At 40.2% G+C, this 20,245-nt stretch overlaps 2 protein-coding genes across 2 annotated transcripts in view; one reads left to right on the top strand and one right to left on the bottom strand.

Moving 5' to 3' along the window:
• The window catches only part of LRTM1 (leucine rich repeats and transmembrane domains 1), a 255,931-nt gene that overhangs the window by 158,240 nt on the left and 77,446 nt on the right, over positions 1-20,245 (top strand). The gene's annotated exons all lie outside the window — the stretch shown is intronic.
• Positions 1-20,245, bottom strand: part of CACNA2D3 (calcium voltage-gated channel auxiliary subunit alpha2delta 3) — a 1,008,555-nt gene that overhangs the window by 153,942 nt on the left and 834,368 nt on the right. The window contains exons 26-27 of the mRNA XM_073574154.1: positions 5,712-5,773; positions 1,309-1,353 (exon numbers count right to left, since the gene is read on the bottom strand). Of these exons, the coding sequence (XP_073430255.1) occupies positions 1,309-1,353; positions 5,712-5,773 (107 nt within the window). The remainder of the gene's footprint in view (positions 1-1,308; positions 1,354-5,711; positions 5,774-20,245) is intronic.

A 20,245-nucleotide genomic window follows, 5' to 3' on the forward strand; every position in this document is an offset into this window, starting at 1 on the left:
CAGGTTGCCCCGCATGGATCAATTACATCATCTCCCTAGATCTATTTAAGAACCATTGACATACACACCTTTGTCTTGGGATTGAGACTCTTTTGTTTCTTTTTATATGCTCCATTTTCTGTACTACTGTGTTTGAACTCGCATCCATCCCAGCTAGGTTCCACCCCATCTGTCTGTCTGCTTCTGAGTTTCCAGTTAGTCCTACTCTGCATGATTCCACGTGTCCTCTGTAAGCTACAACAATACCAGGGGTCTGTGTGCCCACATGGACCAGAGGCTTAGCAGATCCACAACACCTGGTGAGCTAGTTATATTTTAACCTTGAAACTTTTGTTACAAACCTGTCAAGGCTAGACTGGGCTCCGCTCTCTTTCCTTATAGCTGCCGCCCTTTGCTGTGCTCCACTTCAGGTTTACAGGTTGCCTGAGTGTATTTGTAATGTCATCTCTCTAGGCTTCTTAAGGCTCAGCTAAACACATACCTGTGTCTTGGAGATGAGGCTTATAAGTTCTGTAGTTGTTTGGAGTATTCCACAATCTATTCATATTGTGCATTCATCTTTGTTAATTTATGATTCCTGCATGCCTTCAGATTTGCTCGCTAACCCTCCACTTGCTACCTCCTAGTTACCCCATCAGTTGCAGCAGAATAAAAAACTTTCGTTATTAGATTTTCTTCACGTTGTGCACTCATCTTTTCAAAACTCCTGTGATTCCTGCATATCCACAAACACGCTGGTTTACCCTCTGCTTTCAACCTAATAATTAGTTGTATTAAGCACTATGAACTGTTATTGAACCCTGTTCACATTATGTATTCATCTTTGCAAAACATCTTTATTTCCTCTGCTTTTCTCTGTGTGCTTCTTCAAAATTGTTGTTTCCTTCTAATCTGCCCTCGTGCTTCTGTTTCTTCCAGTGTCTCCTAGTTCTTCCTGTCCTATACACCAGATGAAACTAACAACTACGAATCCCTTTGAATACATTATTGTGACATGCTACCAAAAAAATAATAAAATTCAAAACACGCAGACACAAGTAGCATAAATATTTCTCAGTTAAATATAAAAAAAAAATGGTTTTATTGAGGCTGGTCATTGTGTGCTACTTGTCTTGGGGTATATGAAGTCAAGAATAAAGGTTTGGAAGGGCACATCTGTGGATGACCAACAAATCTGAATTTGTAGTCCATACTATTGTTCCAGTATCGATCACTCCTTAAATATGATAATATCTTACAATAAAGATAAACAAATACTTATATCTCTCAGGTCAAAACATCACAAGATACATTTCGTAGTCTACTCACATCATCATCACAAGTCCGTGAACATTTCCCATCCAGAGATGCGCACTGAAATGACAATAATACAAAATCATATTTTGTATCAAGTTTTAGTTATTCTACATATCCTTTAAGAAAAAAAAATGCTACTATTGACACCAAGTCCTCGAATATTCAAATGCTATCCAGTTATCAGTAATTTGTAATGGACCAAAGTTCTGACTCTAATGTAGAACATTACTCTAAAATCCAAGTGTCAACATTTCAATTGTGGTCTAAAATATTATATTTAAAAAGTTATTGGCTTGGACCCTTCTTCTATGTAGGATCATATTGGACGATCTCTCATGTTTGAAGGCCTCAACCTCACCTGGGGTATACAATACTTATTCGACTAGGCCAAGTGTCTTCCTAGAAGAGACAATTTTTGTAGAAGTAGTCATTCGGCCACCGTGAACTGCGGTTAGGTTCCAGACAGGTCAATTTAGGTAGCTGGTACTGAAGAACACCCACTTAGCTCAAATCTACTATCAATGATGAAGTCCTACAACATTTCCCGTTTCAAAATAACCAGACTAACCAGACCCCTGATATGTTTAGGCGAGATCGCAGATGGTTGGAATCCACCCATACTTCAAAATATCTGTTTAAGGAATACTATGAATATTAGTTAAAACATTTTGTTCTTTTTGGCTTAAAGATTTACAACCTTCTCAGTTTATTTCCTTCGATAAACAAATAAACAGTGAGTAGAAGTTGACCAGATACTCATAAATATGTAAATCAGCTCAGCTTAAAATTCATGGCAACTTTTCCTGTTTACAAAGCAATTTTTTTCTGGATTTCAACCTGGTTAAACAAATGTATTGAGCGGAAGAAAAAGGCAACCAGCCATGTTAACTATGAGAAGACAATTACTTTCTATGGAGAGTAAGTATGCGGTATCCAGCTTAGAAAAAACATATTTTAGTATACTACTATGATGACTGGTAGTTTTTGGAAATAACTGAAGATGGTTTGGCTAAGCCAACTAACCATCGATCAACCACCCAACCAACCACCCAACCAACCAACTAGCCTCACTCTAATCCTGCCTGTTCCAGCATGTTGATTTCTTGATGGCACTGCATTTACAGAAGAGGGGCAGCAGCTTCCCAGGATTAAAGCTACTGGATCCCGTACCAGGGCCCCCCACCTTCCATGTGTCATTTATAATAATGGTGTACTTAGACACTAAAACCTGGGTGCAACTGCAACCTCTACACCCCTGGTAGCTAGTCTGCTGACACACACCCTAAGCAGTGTCGGACTGAGGTGGCAAGGGTCCACTAGTAACATTGACTTGGGGGCCCCACTGTTCAGCTTCATCTAAATATCCCATTACTCTCTTCCACAAATTTACTTCTGCTTCTATATAAAAATAAGCTTGGCAGTTTGTTGAATGAGTGATTTGTACATAGCGAATTAATGTATTGACCATCTAAGGCTCATGTTGAGGGCAAGAGGCTGACTTCTGGGGCCCACCAGAGGATTCTCCTGTTCTCCTGTGGGCCAGTCCAAGCCTGATCCTAAGTCTACCTATTTGGTCGGTACAGTACATGCTTTGACATCTTAGTAACTCTTTTTCTAATTTATTCAACCAGTGTTTCAAGTTTCAGGTATTAGCACAGGGGTAAAGGTCCCCTGTGCAAAAAAAAAATATATATATATATACGGACCCTTTGCGCTAAAATATTCTATTATAGAGCACCTTTAATATCTGTATAAGGGCTCGTGCGCACGACCGTAAAAATCAGGAGAGCACTGTCAGTCATTTTGATGATGTAGTTATTTTATGGGTCCGTGCACTTATCCGAGCCGAGGAAAAAAAATCGCAACATACACGAATTGCATCCTATTATTGAATCACACTCAGCCATTCATGCCTATGAGTACGGTTGTATTTTCATGGACTGACAGATTGGGGAAGATGCGTCCAAGAAAAAGTTGAATGGCACATCCAAAAAATAGATAAAATCTTCAAATTTTATTCCAGAAGTATCAAACAATTAAAATCCACACACTGGTGATAGAAAAACGTTCCGACGCGTTTCTGGCTCTGTGTGCACCCTTAGTTATAGAGAATGCAAAAACATCGTGGAAAATCGCCATATAAAACAATCATCCCCCAGTCAGGTGGAGACGATGATTGTAAGTGGACAAACTTGTATAAAAAGAACATGATATATCTTCTGAAAAATTTTTACATCATTAATACACATTGGACTCATAAGCAAGGGGAAAAATCAAAAATGTTTCAATAAGTACACCTAGTATCATTTCCTATAATTTGTGCCTTTTGGCTGCGTGGTGTCTAGTAGTGATGAACGAACGTGCTGGGATAAGGTGTTGTCTCAGCATGCGCGTGTGCTAACAGAGTGACTTCGGCGCGCTCGAAAAATATGTTTGAGCCCCCGCACCTGCATATCTCGTGACTGTTTGACAGCCGCGAGACATGAAGGTGCGGGGACTTGAACGTGTCTTTTGAGCACGCCGAAGACACTAGGTCGTGTCATCTACTGTATCGAGTGTGTTGCTTGCGCATGAAATACATTGGATGCAGAAGGCGGAAAATAAAAAAAAAGAATGACAGAGCATATTTACAACGCTAAGGCAAAAAAAAGAAAAAACAGAACATATTCAGGAGATTTTTTGTTTAGCAACAATGGAAACATAAAAAATGTTTTCAAATTTTTTGACACTGAAAAAGTTACGTAGTCGAATCGAGGTGCAAACTGGCAGAAAAAAAAACATTTTATAAGGGAAGCGTTTTGGATTACAAAGCTAGACACCGAACAGCCAAAAGGCACGAATTATAGGAATGATACTATGTTTATTCATTGAAATGTTTTGTTTTTTTTCACTTGCTTATGAGTAGAGATGAGCGAATTTATTCGGATTCAGTTCCGAATACGATCGGAATCGAATATTGTTTTTGCAATATTCGTCGAACACAGCCGAACATCATTAGGGTAGATATTCCCGAATATGTTCGGAACCAATCATAAGATATACATTCGGCATGAATAGTGTTCGAATATGGCCCAAATATGTCAAAATCAGATTCGGGGCCAAAATCTAAACAAATTCGCTCATCTCTACTTATGAGTACACATCCACTGTATTATATGTGCATTAATGATGTCAATATTTTTCTGACAATATATCGTGTTCTTTACATACATATTTGTCCAATTACTATCATCATCTCCACATGATTGAGGGAGATTTGTTTATAACTCCTTATGAACCCTCAGAAGAAGAACCACTTGAAACGCGCGTCAGGGGTATATTCTACGTAGGTTGATATGCCCATGTTTACATATGCCTGGTGGGTGCTTTGCCTATAAACTTTTCCTTTGCAGGTATGTGAAAGCCTACCCCTATGGATTAGTTTGTTTGAATCCACCTGTCCAGAACTTGGCTGTTAGACTGTTGTAACATTTATACATATCATGGGTGAATGTTTTAACTACGACTATGTTGTCTACTATATAGTTGAATGGTTGTCTCATACCATTATTGGTCTATATTATATCCCAGAATCATATGTACTGATTGATAAAAATTGACCAGCAGAATTATGCACGCTGTTGTTTTGTAGTTCTACACCAAGTACTTTGCATGCGTGGCCTGGAGTGATGCACGTTTTTCTCTTGATGTGGTCTGGTCTTTTTGACCATTCACTCCTTTGAATAGGAGCAATGTCTATTTGTATGTAGTGGTACATTCCTGGCTTTGCACAACCTTTAATCACTAAGATTATTGCTACTTCAGTATTGCATATTTATTGATATCCATTGAATGTAAATGGAGACCGGTATTACAGCTGCGTAAGCTGTTTTGTGGCTGCTCCCATGCACTGCTCAGCTCCTACACATTTACAGCCGGTAGTAATTGATCGTTGGGGTTGCAGGTGTTGGAACCTCACCAATCTATCAATGATCACCTACCCGATGGATCATAGTAATGGATAACCGCTTTCAGGGGCGGACATGCCATCGGTGCAACCTGTACATTCCCACAGGGACCCATGAAGTGAGAAGGTCCATTCCTCCTCCAAAGCGTGAAGGATGTTGCATTATTATGGCCCCTATATTTTTCTTGCACTTCTATCTTTGCTGTGCCTTTCATATAATATTTTTGATGATTCTTCAGGCTAGTTTATGTAATGTTGTATATTATTAATGTTTTTTTTATCTTTTGCTGTATTTTCATTTTTTGCTTTAATTTTGTAACATTTGTTGAGTTTTTTACATACTGGTTTTCTTTTTTCTGTGCTTGATATATTCAAAACAGAAAATCAGAACAATGCAGTTATGCAACAAAAGTCAAGAAATAGAAGCATCGCATTCTATTTAGCAGAACGGCAGCTGACTTCATCTTACCTGTCTGCTGGCAATCGAGAATTTTCTTTGGAAAAATTCGAGCTTCATTTGAATACCAACAGCTGGAAGAAATTTAAAGATTCACTTTAGAAAAATTAGGAGAGCGCAACAAAAAAAAATATGAAAGAAGAAACAGATGCCACCGGGTTATAAAGACAGCAACGTGCAGAACAGAAAAACAATCAATATCTAACCTAAAGAGGATTTAATAGTTTGCAATAAATAAAACTAACCCAATGAAAGCTAACGGCTTAATATATACTGTGTAAGATTCGGAGGACTAGGAATCTACCTGCACGGTTGGGGTCAATTATACTTGTTGGCCCCGATTCATTATTTGCAGTTTTTTGGAGTCATTTTCCTTTTTTTGTCTTATGGTATAAATTGCCTATTTTGGTGCCAAATGCATCAAAATGCCCCACGTGATTTATGAATTTGGAGCAAATTCTAAAACATTTTTTTTCCTCTGTTGAACTGATTTTGGCACCAAAACTCACAACTAGGGATGAGCGGACCTGTGGAAGTTCGAGTTCTGTACCCAACCCGAACTTTAGTCCAAAGTTCGGTTCAGAACCGTACCCAAACTTGAACCAGAACCCAAACTTGATTGAAAACTATGAGGACCCAAACTTTGGAACTGGAAAACTCTCTCTTTCTATGTTGAGAAGTCCATGTTCGGAGTTTTTCACCGAACCCTGAATGTCTGGTACGAAGCCCAAACTTATAAGTTCAGGTTCGCTCATTTCTAGTTGCAGCATTTTGGCCAAAATACTGGAGTACTTGAAAGTAGACCAGAGGGAAACTGGAGTTAAATTGCCCGGGGACCTAAACTTGGAACTGGAAAATTATCTCTTTCTATTTTGAAAAGTCCATGTACGGAGTCTTTCACCGAACACTGAATGTCCGGTACAAACCCCAAACTCGAAAGTAGACCAGAGGGAAAACTGGAGTTAAATTGTCCCAAATTTTGGGACTTTTTAAAAATCGCAAAAGAGCAATCAGACGAAAAACATCTTGAATCGCTACTTTCCGCCCAGAAAACAAACCAAAAACAGACGAGGACACATAAAATAGACATTAATAATGAATTAGGTGAAAACAAAAAAATGGCACAAAACTAGACAAAAAAGGGCCACAAAGGCAATGATGAAGCGAGACCGTTATGTCTGATCGATTCTTAATATGTTTTAAAAGTTTAATTATATTTATATTAAATTGGCAAATATTTACCAAAATTCTTCTTTGGTCAGTGCTTTGGTATTGTGTTAAGAAAATTGGGCAAAATATTGAAATGAGTGGCGTTTCATTATTGTATATATTCATGGGATGAACTGTAATAGCAGACCAAGGCCATGGATAAATGGTGGCAATCTTTCTGTAAAAAAAAAGAAGCAGATTCTGCTTCTAATCCAGGAAAACTAATGTCATTACTGTATTTTCTGTGTTGCTGTTTTTCTGCTTTCTACGATCCGAGAGTTTACATGGAAAGAACTAGAAGTAAGGATGAGCTTCCACCGCTGCAAATAGTCCTGGGAATTAATTCCGAATGTTCTCAATTATACGATATCATGCCCAGAAACCAAAGCCAACGTATGTATCAGTGCTCGGTGACCTAAGTGGACGCGTCCTGATTACAAGGCTCCTATGATTATGGATGACACTTTGGATTTGACTTTTGCCGGGTGAACAATCAGCTCATTTTCCGTTACGAGAACTGTCAGCCGCACACGGGCAGCTTAAGCTTCTTCCTCATCTTCAAAGTAATGTTAACCCGACTGCAGAGGTCACCGGAGATCCAAATTTGTTCTACAGATCAAAGGTAAAATGTAAACTTGTCGTTTCACCCTTTATGGCAAACATATGGGCATTGTGTTTGCGCGGTAATGGCCCCAGTTATGAAAATATTTGACTGGATTCCTTAGCAAATCTTCATCTTTCTTCACCTCTTTTACGTGGCGCATTAACACGACATGTCCGCGTAAGGACGGGAAACCAAACGTTGAATGCAGAAGCTTAGGAGGAATCCAAGAGTGAAGCCAATTCGTCGAGGTTAATGTTTGCTGAGTGGTAACTTGTAACTTTCTGACTTAAAAAGGAAAAGACGAGGAAAGCTTCACTGACCAAGTGTTTGAGCAAATGGCGTGTGCCGGGCAAGCAGGAGAAGGCAAATGTGTAAAATGCTTTACATGGAGGTTATGAATGTTTTTATGATATTTCCATTTTTCTGAACGTCATTTTCCAATTTATTAAGAATAATTGTCGAGTTGAAAAGTTGAGTAAATATTTTGCATTCGGGCTCATTCTATGGTCAGTGATTTTTTTTCATATGCAAAAAACGGTCGGTGTTTCATAATTTGTTCTGGATTGGTTGTTCATCAGCATTTCAGTAGTGTCAGATGTTATCATCAGCATTTCAGTAGTGTCAGATGTTATCATCAGAGTTTCAGCAGTGTCAGATGTTTTCATCAGAGTTTCAGCAGTGTCAGATGTTATCATCAGCATTGATCAGTATCAGATGTTATCAGAGTTCCAGCAGTGTCAGATGTTATCATCAGCATTTCAGCAGTATCAGATATTATCATCAGAGTTTCAGCAGTGTCAGATGTTATCATCAGAATTTCAGCCGTGTCAGATGTTATCAGCGTTTCAGCAATATCAGATGTTATCATCAGAGTTTCAGCAGTGTCAGATGTTATCATCAGCATTTCAGCAGTATCAGATGCTATCATCAGAGTTTCAGCAGTATCAGATGTTATCATCAGAGTTTCAGCAGTGTCAGATGTTATTAGAATTTCAGCAGTGTCAGATGTTATCATCAGAGTTTCAGCACTGTCAGATGTTATCATCAGCATTTCAGCAGTATCAAATGTTATCATCAGAGATTCAGCAGTTTCAGATGTTTTCATCAGAGTTTCAGCAGTGTCAGATGTTATCATCAGCATTTCATCAGTATCAGATGTTATCAGAGTTCCAGCAGTGTCAGATGTTATCATCAGCATTTCAGCAGTATCAGATATTATCATCAGAGTTTCAGCAGCGTCAGATGTTATCATCAGAATTACAGCCGTGTCAGATGTTATCAGTGTTTCAGCAGTATCAGATGTTATCATCAGAGTTTCAGCAGTGTCAGATGTTATCATCAGCATTTCAGCAGTATCAGATGCTATCATCAGAGTTTCAGCAGTATCAGATGTTATCATCAGAGTTTCAGCAGTGTCAGATGTTATTAGAATTTCAGCAGTGTCAGATGTTATCATCAGAGTTTCAGCACTGTCAGATGTTATCATCAGCATTTCAGCAGTATCAAATGTTATCATCAGAGATTCAGCAGTGTCAGATGTTATCATCAAAGTTTCAGCAGTGTCAGATGTTATCATCAGCATTTCATCAGTATCAGATGTTATCAGAGTTTCAGCAGTGTCAGATGTTATCATCAGAGTTTCAGCAGTGTCAGATGTTATCATCAAAGTTTCAGCAGTGTCAGATGTTAACATCAGCATTTCATCAGTATCAGATGTTATCAGAGTTTCAGCAGTGTAAGATGTTATCATCAGAGTTTCAGTAGTGTCAGATGTTATCATCAGAGTTTCAGCAGTGTCAGATATTATCATCAAAGTTTCAGCAGTGTCAGATGTTATCATCAGCATTTCATCAGTATCAGATGTTATCAGAGTTTCAGCAGTGTCAGATGTTATCATCAGAGTTTCAGCAGTGTCAGATGTTATCATCAGCATTTCAGCAGTATCAGATATTATCATCAGAGTTTCAGCAGTGTCAGATGTTATCATCAGAGTTTCAGCTGTGTCAGATGTTATCAGCGTTTCAGCAGTATCAGATGTTTTCATCAGAGTTTCAGCAGTGTCAGATGTTATCATCAGCATTTCATCAGTATCAGATGTTATCAGAGTTTCAGCACTGTCGGATGTTATCATCAGCATTTCAGCAGTATCAGATGTTATGATCAGAGATTCAGCAGTGTAAGATGTTATCATCAGAGTTTCAGCAGTGTCAGATGTTGTCATCAGAGCTTCAGCACTGTCAGATGTTATCATCAGAGTTTCAGCAGTGTCAGATATTATCATCAAAGTTTCAGCAGTGTCAGATGATATCAAAGTTTCAGCAGTGTCAGATGTTATCAGAATTTCATCACTGGCAAATGTTATCATCAGAGTTCTAGCAGTTTTTCTCTTGATAAAAAATCATGTCGATTTTGCAAACTTCTTCTGACGATCACGAACAGTTTCCGAATGCTGTCTGAATTTTTTCATTGACCCTAGATTTATATTGGCAATATTCGGATAGTAATTGGACATGTCTGCATGATTTTGTGCAGGGCACTCGGTCCACAAAAATATACAGACATGAGAACAGCTAACATAAATGTATTCACAATTGGCAGAATTGTGAATGCAGCTCCAGATTGTAATACAAAATGTGACTCAGTATTAATATTTTATAAATAAGGGTTCATTCAGACTGACATCAGGCACTGCAGTGTAGGAAAAAAATGCTTCTTACATTATAAGAGATCATCTCACTGTATAGGGATAAGTCATGTTTTTACTCTGTGATCTGAGAGCAACATGATGCAGAGGCAGAGAGCCTGACTCCAGTGTTGTATCACTTACTGGACTATTTTAATAAAATCAGTGTTTTATCAGCAGGAGATTATCATACAGGACTAGCTGTCTTATGCCTCTCAGTCCAATGCCACCTATAACACTGATTAGCAGCTTTGTGTAAATATACAATGTACACAGAAAGCTGCCAATCAGTAGTGTGAGCGGGGTTATACACAGCTCATCATTCAGATCCTTGCTAGATCTGCAGCAGAGAAAACTATGATTCTATCACAACTATATCATACAATTAAACACCCAGTAAACTAAGTAATACATCACTAGAATCAGAGTCTCTGCCACTACATCATGCTACTCTTGGATTACATAGCAAAAATACTGCTGACAGATTCCATTTAAGTCTGTTGCCAGTAACAACTGGCAGAATTGTAAATGCAGCTCCGGATTGTAATACAGACTAAGAATCAATATTAGCGCATTGAAAAAAAGGACTCATTCCAACATCAGTTTTTCACATACATACTCTAGTCTACTGCTGACTGACCTTTTCCTAATAGGCACGCTGATCTCTTAGAAAATAAGTATTTTTTTTCCTACACTGAAGCGCTTGGCGTAAATAATACAATTCTTCAAATTTCAGCTTTGAAGCTTACAGAATTGTGAATGCCATAATATCTTTAGCTTCTGAATAACCATTCTACCCAGCTAATTCTTCTCTTTTTCATCAGGTCTATGACACGTGATTAAATCCAGACTAACTAAATCCTTCAAAGATTTATGAAGAAACAGCAAGCCTCTTTTTTTTTTCTGCATGAGTCATCATTAGAACTACAATTCTACCCACTGCAAAGCACATGGCAGCCCAGCTCCGTTTCCTCCAGTTTTAATGATGACTCATACAGGCAAAAGAGACTTCCTCTTTCTACAAAGAGCTTAGAAAGATTCAGCTAGTCAGTTTTTAATCACATGATGTCATAGATCTGGTGGAAAAGAGAAGAATTAGCTGGGTAGAAAGGCAAAATGAGCAATTGTAAGTACACAGTGCTGTATAATATGATGACTGCAATATAGTAAGAGGATAAAAAATTTAATGGTCTGCCACTGTCTGCCCCTGTCACATTGACAAGCAAATATGCTTTGACATAACACATCATTCAAAGCAATATAGACATGGTGAAATGATTGCTGTTTCAAGTCCCTTAAAGGGGCAAAACATTTTATTTATATAATTATATAATTAAGTAAAGGATAAGAAAGTGTCACCCATAATTTAAAACAAGAAGAAAAAATCAAAGAAAAACAGCTTTTTATGGAATAAAGTTATTTTATTTGTTTTCTCAGGGTATATAACAAAAATATTGCGTAAAAAAAATATATATACCCCAAAAATAGCACCAATAAAAGCATCAACCTATCCTATAGAATAAACTAGCACAAAAAATAAAATAATGGAAAAACAGAAAATCTATATATAAAAATGACATTCTTTTTACTCTTGGCAAAGGTACTAAAACGTGAAAAAAAAACTATATCCTGATAACATTTTGAGTTAAGTATACTTGTTATATCGAAAGCTCAGTGAACAGCGGAAAAAAAGGCAAAAAAAGCAAAAACAAAAAAAAAAAAAATCAATTGTGTGAACAGTTTTAATTATCAAGACAGAAATGCAATTTGCTGATAGATAAGGTTCTGTTCTCGTCATGAGCGAGTATACTCGTTACTCGGGTTTCCCTGAGCATGCTCGGGTGGTCGAGTATTTTGGCGTGCTCGGAGATTTCGTGTTTGTCGCCGCAGCTGCATGATTTGCGGCTGATAGACAGCCTGAATACATGTAGGGATTTCCTTGCAAACAGGCAACCCCCACATGTACTCAGGCTGTCTAGCAGCTGCAAATCATGCAGCTGCGTTGACACAAAGTAAATCTACGAGCACGCCAAAATACTCGGAGATCACTTGAGCATGCTTGGGAAAACCAGAGCAACGAACATACTCGCTCATCACTACTCTGTTCACATATTAGATTAGAGTCAGTAATGAGCAGTCATAGAGGAGCGCTTAGGAAGCAACTCAGGGGCAGACTAGGATGTCAGGTCTCCACCGCAGCTCCAGCCGAAAACCTCCGATGGAGGATAGGACCAATAAGAATGTGGAAAATGGTCTTAGGAGCGTAGGAAAGAGACTCAGACGAGAGATGGGGCTAAACCACAACGCGTTTCGACAGAGGATCCGTCTTCATCAGGTGTCCTCCGTCGGAACGCGTAGTGGTTTAACCCCATCTCTCGTCTGAGTCTCTTTCCTGCGCTCCTAAGACCGTCTTCCACATTCTTATCACATGTAGTTTTAGTCATTCTGTGTGGCAAAAGGAATAGTTGATATATTTCATCAGTTATGGAAACAGAAGTGGTGGAGGCCCCATTGATTAGAACTTTTTGGATGCAGTTTTTTGATGGAACCAGGGCAGACCCCATAATAATTAATCAATGATCAAGTATTTCCAGTTGATTGTTCCTAAAACGGAGTGCGTTCCTACATAATTAAAAAAAGTTCTCCCCTCTTGTAGACTCTTAAAGCACGAAGCCCGAAGCTGTCACTCTACAGATGTTCGAGAAACTACAACTCCCATCATGAGTACGTTTGGGTTCATACTTTTCCGATAGGTCGAGGAGGGACAGCGCGCTACTGGGTTGACATAATGGTGTTATCTCTGCAGTTGATCTCCCGATATATCAGGGTGCACAGAAACATAAATCCCAGCATAAATCATTTTCATGTTCAATACTCTTCCGTAATCCTCCATTCTTAGGGTAAGAAGCTGGAGAGGCTTGAGCGCTAATCTGAGATGCAGTGATTTTTCCTCATCAGACGGAAGGGAAACACATAAACACATCGCTAGATCATTGTAACATGAACGAGCCGTCTTCTTCATCCGGCCGGCCCTGTACTTTTCTATAACCTCATATGACTTTCCACTACGGCTTCCAATTTGTATGAGTTCATAAGATTGTTAAAAGAGGGTTATCACAATGGCAGGCTATTTATATAGATTGTTTCTCTTGCTTATTGGGCACTAACATGCAGTATATCCAGGCACTGTAAAGCTATAGTCATCACTCCTATCAGTCCCTGTCCAAAAATGAGGCTCCTACTCTAAATTCAATTTAAAGGGAATCTGTCAACACTTTTTTTGCTATATAATCTGAGAGCAGCCTTATATAGGGAAAGAAAGCCTGATTCCAGGGACGTATCACTTACTAGGCTGCTTGGTGTAGTTTTGATACAATACCTGTTTTGTTTGATGTTCATTTAGCAGAGACTTTTAAGCTGTGCATAACCCCGCCCACACTCCTCAATGGCAGCTTCCTGTGTGCACTGTAGCTAAGCCACCAATCAGTGGTGGGGGCGGGATTACAAAGATTAACCTGACTATTTTGCACGTGAGCTGTAGTCCTCTAATGATAATGTTCTGCTGATAAAACACTAATTTTATTGAAACTACAACACGCAGACTAATAAGTGACATAACCACATAATCAGGCTATTGTGATCTATATTATGCTGCTCTCAGATTATATAGCAAAAATCTGCTAATAGATTCCCTTTAAACTCAATCTCACACACCCAGGATACTTATAAAGGAAGTCAGTTTGACAATACCAGTACGTTTTTGAGGTATGAGAGGTGACTGGCTGCAGCAGGTGCCTCCCCCCACTGCCTTGTATGCAGTACGACATAGGATAATTAAAGGGAACCTGTCACCAAGTTTGTCCCATATGAAATAAGCCCAAAACCCTTCAACTCTCATATACAACATTCTCTAATGCTGTACATATGCCCCCAACCCGACCTGCAAGACAAGAAAAAGACCTTTTATTATACTCACATGCGGTGTGGTTGGGTCAAATGGGTGTCTTGGTCTGATGCCTCTTCTTTTCTTTTGATGCTGTTCTGTTTCTTGCTTCGTCTAGATGACGCGTCCCTACATCATCCACACAAGGTCCCTGGCATCGCGCTCCTGCGCAGGCGTACTTCTATGCCCTGGTGACTCCAAACTAAAGTACTGCAGTGCGCATGTGCCGGGAAAGGTCAAAAAGCCCAGTGTGCATGCGCACTGCAGTGCTTTACTCTGCCCTATTCAGGGCCTAGATGGACACCTGCCCAGGACCGTGATGCCGGGGAGCCTGTGTGGATGATGAAGCGATGTGTCAGCCACATGAAGCAAGAGCTCCTTCATCGCATGTGAAGAGATGATCGTGAGGACCCACCATCTATCTATCTATCCAGAACATTTGCACAGCCACTCATAACTGCATTGAAAGATTTGTAATCTCAGGATATAGACCCAAAAAGATCAAACTGATTATCCCATAATCCAGTAAGATGGGGCAGTCTTTGCCTGAATCTTTGGAGCAACTTCCAAACATTTGAGCTTCTGAAAGATCCGATAGGGCTCTGGTGGGCACAGTGGTGGACACAGACATTAAGGGCCCCAATGGAAGAACAACACATGGGCTTTGAAGTCCAATAGCTCATCATAATGCACAATTACACCTGCTTTCAGGGCCGGACTGGCCATCTGGCAATTCTGGCAAATGCCAGAAGGGCCTGTCTGGTCGTGGGCTGCCTTGTCTGCTACGTTGTTAACAGAATCGGTGTTCTCAAGACACCTATACTGTTTAGAGCTGTGACAAAGCACAAAGTGGCTGACTCCATCACTTACCCCAGCAGGCCACGGGTATCATTAGAAATATTGGTCTGGTAGTAAATCCTTCCTTTTTTCCATCCAGGGTAATATTAGTAATATATCCCATCTGGTGCTTGGGGACAGGACAGCATGGGCCCGTGTGATTTCAAATGCCAGGGCTGAATTTCAGCCCCAGTCTGTACCTGCCTGCTTTGGAGGTAGAAATGAACCCCCTTAGATCTTGGGTCCCTGTGTTCTGCACCAATGATATATCTGTACGTTTGTGAGCCATTACAGCTTTATACATATTTTTTACTGCTCATATTTCTATGATCTCGTCATGATTCTGGGGATAGTTTTTTGGAGATCCTAAAATGCACGGAACATGGGCCGAAAAAAAATATTAAAAAAAAAATCACGTAACTATCTTTTTACAAGAAATACATTTTTGTCCTAAATGTCCTCAAAAATTTAGTTTTCTGCATTTTTACTTTAGATTAAAGAACGCTTTTTTTCTCTCCAAAAATGGAAGGAAAATTCCTTGTTCCACATTAAAAGCCAACTTGGAAATAAATATCTAAAGTACAATTGCTTCTTGAAGTAAGACACCAGCGTTTAAATCATTTGAAGATGTGTATCCTGTCCTTTCATCACTGAGAGAGGGGAACATGAATCCGTGAAGGAGAGGGCACTTCCTCATGGAAAGCAAAAAAAAAAAAATAAAAATCACAGGCAAAATCTAAAGTAATCTGGCACCAGCCCTTGTCTTGTGTACTAAAATGCCTTGGAGCCCCAAAATATACAACGCAAGATAAATGGTGCCCTCACATGTCGTCTGCAGAGCCTATCAAATATCTAACTCTGCAATTTACAGCGGGAATGTATACATTTACTGTATAGAAAGCAACACATTTTATGGCTTGCGGGATACTTAAAATAATTCTCATGAATGTTGCAAAAACAACCAACATTGACAGTAAAGCCAGAATGGTTATCCCGAAAATGAAATGTTTATATTGAAAAAAGAGAAACATGAAAATGAAAAGACATTAGTTGCTCATGGAGTACTCCAGTACCTACAATTGATTTATCCCAATGGCACTGTTTAGAAAAAAAAAAAGGACAAGAAAAATTTTTCTTTGGCAGAAAATACATTTGATCTTTGCACCCATCTCATGACCAGGAGCAATTTGACTCACTGTTTGTTTATTGGGTATTTGTTGATTATTCTCTAAAACGCAGACCAAAAATGTAAAATAATGTTTCTCGTGCTGCAACAGTTCTCTGGGATGCACTACCCCAGAAAATCTAGTTAATTCCTAGTATTCAAATTTTTAACTGTGCCCTAAAAACATATCTTTTTAGGCATTTTATCATATCAAGTCACTAATCTAACCAAGCCTCTAATAGTTCTCTCTTCTTCCTCAGTACAGTCATGGCCAAAAGTTTTGAGAATGACACACATATTATATTTTCACATGATCTGCTGCCCTCTGGTTTTTATGTGTGTTTGTCAGATGTTTTTATCACATACAGAAATATAATGGCAATCATATTATGAGTAACAAAAGGTTATATTGACAGTTAGAATGAGTTAATGCAGCAAGTCAATATTTGCAGTGTTGACCCTTTTTCTTCAGGACCTCAGCAATTCTCCCTGGCATGCTCTCAATCAACTTCTGGATCAAATCCTGACTGATAGCAGTCCATTCTTGCAAAATCAATGCTTTTATTTTGTCTGAATTTGAAGGTTTTTGTTTGTCCACCCGTCTCTTGATGATTGACCACAAGTTCTCAATGGGATTAAGATCTGGGGAGTTTCCAGGCCATGGTCCCAAAATCTCTATGTTTTGTTCCCTGAGCCATTTAGTTATTACCTTTGCTTTATGGCAAGGTGCTCCATCATGTTGAAAAAGGCATTGTTGATCGCCAAACTGCTCTTGGACGGTTGGGAGAAGTTGCTCTTGGAGGACATTCTGGTACCATTCTTTATTCATGGCTGTGTTTTTAGGCAAGACTGAGAGAGAGCCCATTCCCTTGGCTGAGAAGCCACCCCACACATGAATGGTTTCAGGATGCTTGACAGTTGGCATGAGACAAGACTGGTGGTAGCGCTCACCTGATCTTCTCCGAATAAGCCGTTTGCCAGATGTCCCAAACAATTGAAAAGGGGATTCATCAGAGAAAATGACTTTACCCCAGTCCTCAGCAGTCCACTCCCTGTACCTCTTGCAGAATATCAGTCTGTCCATGATGTTTTTTCTGGAGAGAAGTGGCTTCTTTGCTGCCCTCCTTGAGACCAGGCCTTGCTCCAAGAGTCTCCGCCTCACAGGGCGTGCTGTTATGATTGAGTCACCGTAGGAGGCAAAAACAGAAATGCTAGCTAAGTCCTGAAAACCAGAGAAGTTGGCAACTATCAGATTGCAGACCCCTGAACCTATCAACACAACTAGCAGTAGCCGTGGGGGGTTCCTACGATGCCCTAGACCCCTCGATCACAGCCGGAGAGATACATAGGCCTAAAGAAGGAAAGGGGAAATCTAACTGCCCCAGAGCAGACCCCAAAGCAATAGGCAGCTCCCCACATATAATGACGGTGAAGCAAGATGAAAACACTTACACAGACAGAAAGACAGGCTGAGCAAAGACGGGGCCCAAAAACTACCTAGATAGGAACGGATAGGAAAGCTGCTGTCTGCAATCTGCCAAAACCCTATCAGAGACAAAAGCCAACAAGCTGATATAAAAAATGGCCCTGAAGCAACTAAGCTTCAAAAACTAAATCAGCACTCAGGTACTTTCAGAAGACAGAGCTCACGGAACACTGCACACTCCAGCAGGGAGTGGCAGAATCCAAAAAGCAAGAAAAACAAAAACAAATCTTAGATGCAAAAAGGCAAAACAGAAAACTTAGCTTTAGGAGAGCAGGAATCAGACTGGTGTCCAAGAGTCCACAGAGAAATCACCCGCAGGGCAGAAAGGGCGTAGGCTGCCTTAAATCCAGTCAGTGACTCCACTCAGCCAATCGTCTTCATTAGTCCCAGGTGCCTGATAATCAGGCTCACTACCTTCCTTCACTAGAATAGGGAGTTCACCAGGCCTCAGTGACGGAGGGGAAAATGAACTCACAACAGCGTGCAGATGCACTCACACCTGCCTGCTGCCATTCCTGAGCAAGCTCTGCACTGCTGGTAGCCCGATCCCGCAGCTGAAACACTTTTAAGAGACGGTCCTGGCGCTTGCTGGTCTTTCTTGGGCGCCCTGGAGCCTTTTTGGCAACAAGGGAACCTCTCTCCTTGAAGTTCTTGATGATGCGATAGATTGTTGACTGAGGTGCAATCTTTCTAGCTGCGATACTCTTCCCTGTTAGGCCATTTTTGTGCAGTGCAATGATGACTGCACGTGTTTCTTTAGAGATAACCATGGTTAACAGAAGAGAAACAATGATGCCAAGCACCAGCCTCCTTTTAAAGTGTCCAGTGGTGTCATTCTTACTTAATCATGACAGATTGATCTCCAGCCCTGTCCTCATCAACACCCACACCTGTGTTAATGGAGCAATCACTGAAACGATGTTAGCTGGTCCTTTTAAGGCAGGGCTGCAATGATGTTGAAATGTGTTTTGGGGGATAAAGTTCATTTTCTAGGCAAATATTGACTTTGCAAGTAATTGCTGTTAAGCCGATCACTCTTTATAACATTCTGGAGTATATGCAAATTGCCATTATAAAAAATGAAGCAGTAGACTTTGTAAAAATTAATATTTGTGTCATTCTCAAAACTTTTGGCCATGACTGTATATGGAACTTTCTAGCATCTGTTCAACACTCAGTACTCGTAGCATAGATCCTGTGATATTGAGTGGTATGAAGAGGGCCCAGAACTAGTTTGCCAAAACTGAGCCAAAACTGGTTTCCCACAGGCCAAAACTGAGTTCTGGTTACCCTGAAACTCCTCTTCCAAACGGAAGTCAGTCAGGAGAGTGTGGTGTTGTGGAGTTTGTTCCTTATTTATTGCTCCTTCAGTTCTTTCCACCCCCCGACCATGTGATCGAGTCTGGCTGTAGCTTCAGACAAGACAGGAGACCTTGGGTCCGGGTTAACAGGTTGACCTTTACTGTGCAATTCGGTTACACCCACCTGCAGCATACGGAATAAGACATAGTCCCATTTGAGTGATCTTCCTTTTGTTTCCTGTCCTGTCAGTCTTCATCTCCTTTCTGCCTGACTTATCCCTAGCCCAGCTGCTCTTGATGACCCTACTTCCAGCATAACAGTTTCCTTGAGGGCCACCATCCTTCCCTTTCTCTGCGACCTAGACGACATCTTCTTCAAAGGGGCAACAGAGGTATGGCACTCAATACCTCTTTCGGACGTCAAACGCAAGACTGCCAGTGCAGTGAATATTCATTTCTCTTTAGCAGCAGGCACAGGCTTTAGCTACAGCCACCGGCTCCTGCCTCCTGTGACCCGCTGCTTCACCGCTCCCCCTCTTCTAACATCTTCTGGGACAATGACTCCTGTATAAGCTGAAGGGGGCAATTTCAGCACAAAAAAAGTGCTGAAAAACTCGGCTTATACACGAGTATATATGGTATGTTGAAGCTGAGGACTTAATGTTTGGACCAAAGGAGACTCTCTAAGAAGGTGTACATTAAACTCCCATGTAGAAAGGAGTGTAGTAGATTATGCCATTACAAATAAGGACCTTGCGAATATTGGTGTCTTTATAGTCACCCCACAAATGCACCTGTCAGATCACAGCCAACTTCTTCTGTCCATGAAAGCTACAAAGAAACCATCCACACAAAAACCACAGCTGAGCAGCCTCTTCAACCTGCCTCCATCCTATGAATGCCCCAAGACGTCGGCATTAAAATATAAAGAGATTCCAAGCAGACCCGAAATACAGGAGATGCTCCACCACTTCTACAACTACGAGTAGAAACCTAACCCAAAAGGAGAAAGTCAAGCTGCAAAAGAACTCAATGATACATACTACACCATGGCCAGACTGTCTGACCTTAAAAAAGTCAACTACAAGAGGGCAAAAGAAAAACAGATTAATGATTTTTTTTGACAAAGAATGCAAAGCCTTATGAAAGATCCTGAGAACAGCCATAAACAAGAAACAAAGAGACCCCAACCACCCAGGTGTGAGGGATGGCTATGACACCATACAAAGGCAGTACAAACCAATCCTCCTGGCTAAAAATCTTTGATGTCATCATTATCCCAATCCTCCTGTAGGTCAGCAAAGTCTGGTGTTCCCAC

This window comes from Dendrobates tinctorius, unplaced genomic scaffold, assembly GCF_039654945.1.
Source record: "Dendrobates tinctorius isolate UK_male_01 unplaced genomic scaffold, ASM3965494v1 ptg000038l, whole genome shotgun sequence".
Taxonomy (NCBI): Eukaryota; Metazoa; Chordata; class Amphibia; order Anura; family Dendrobatidae; genus Dendrobates; species Dendrobates tinctorius.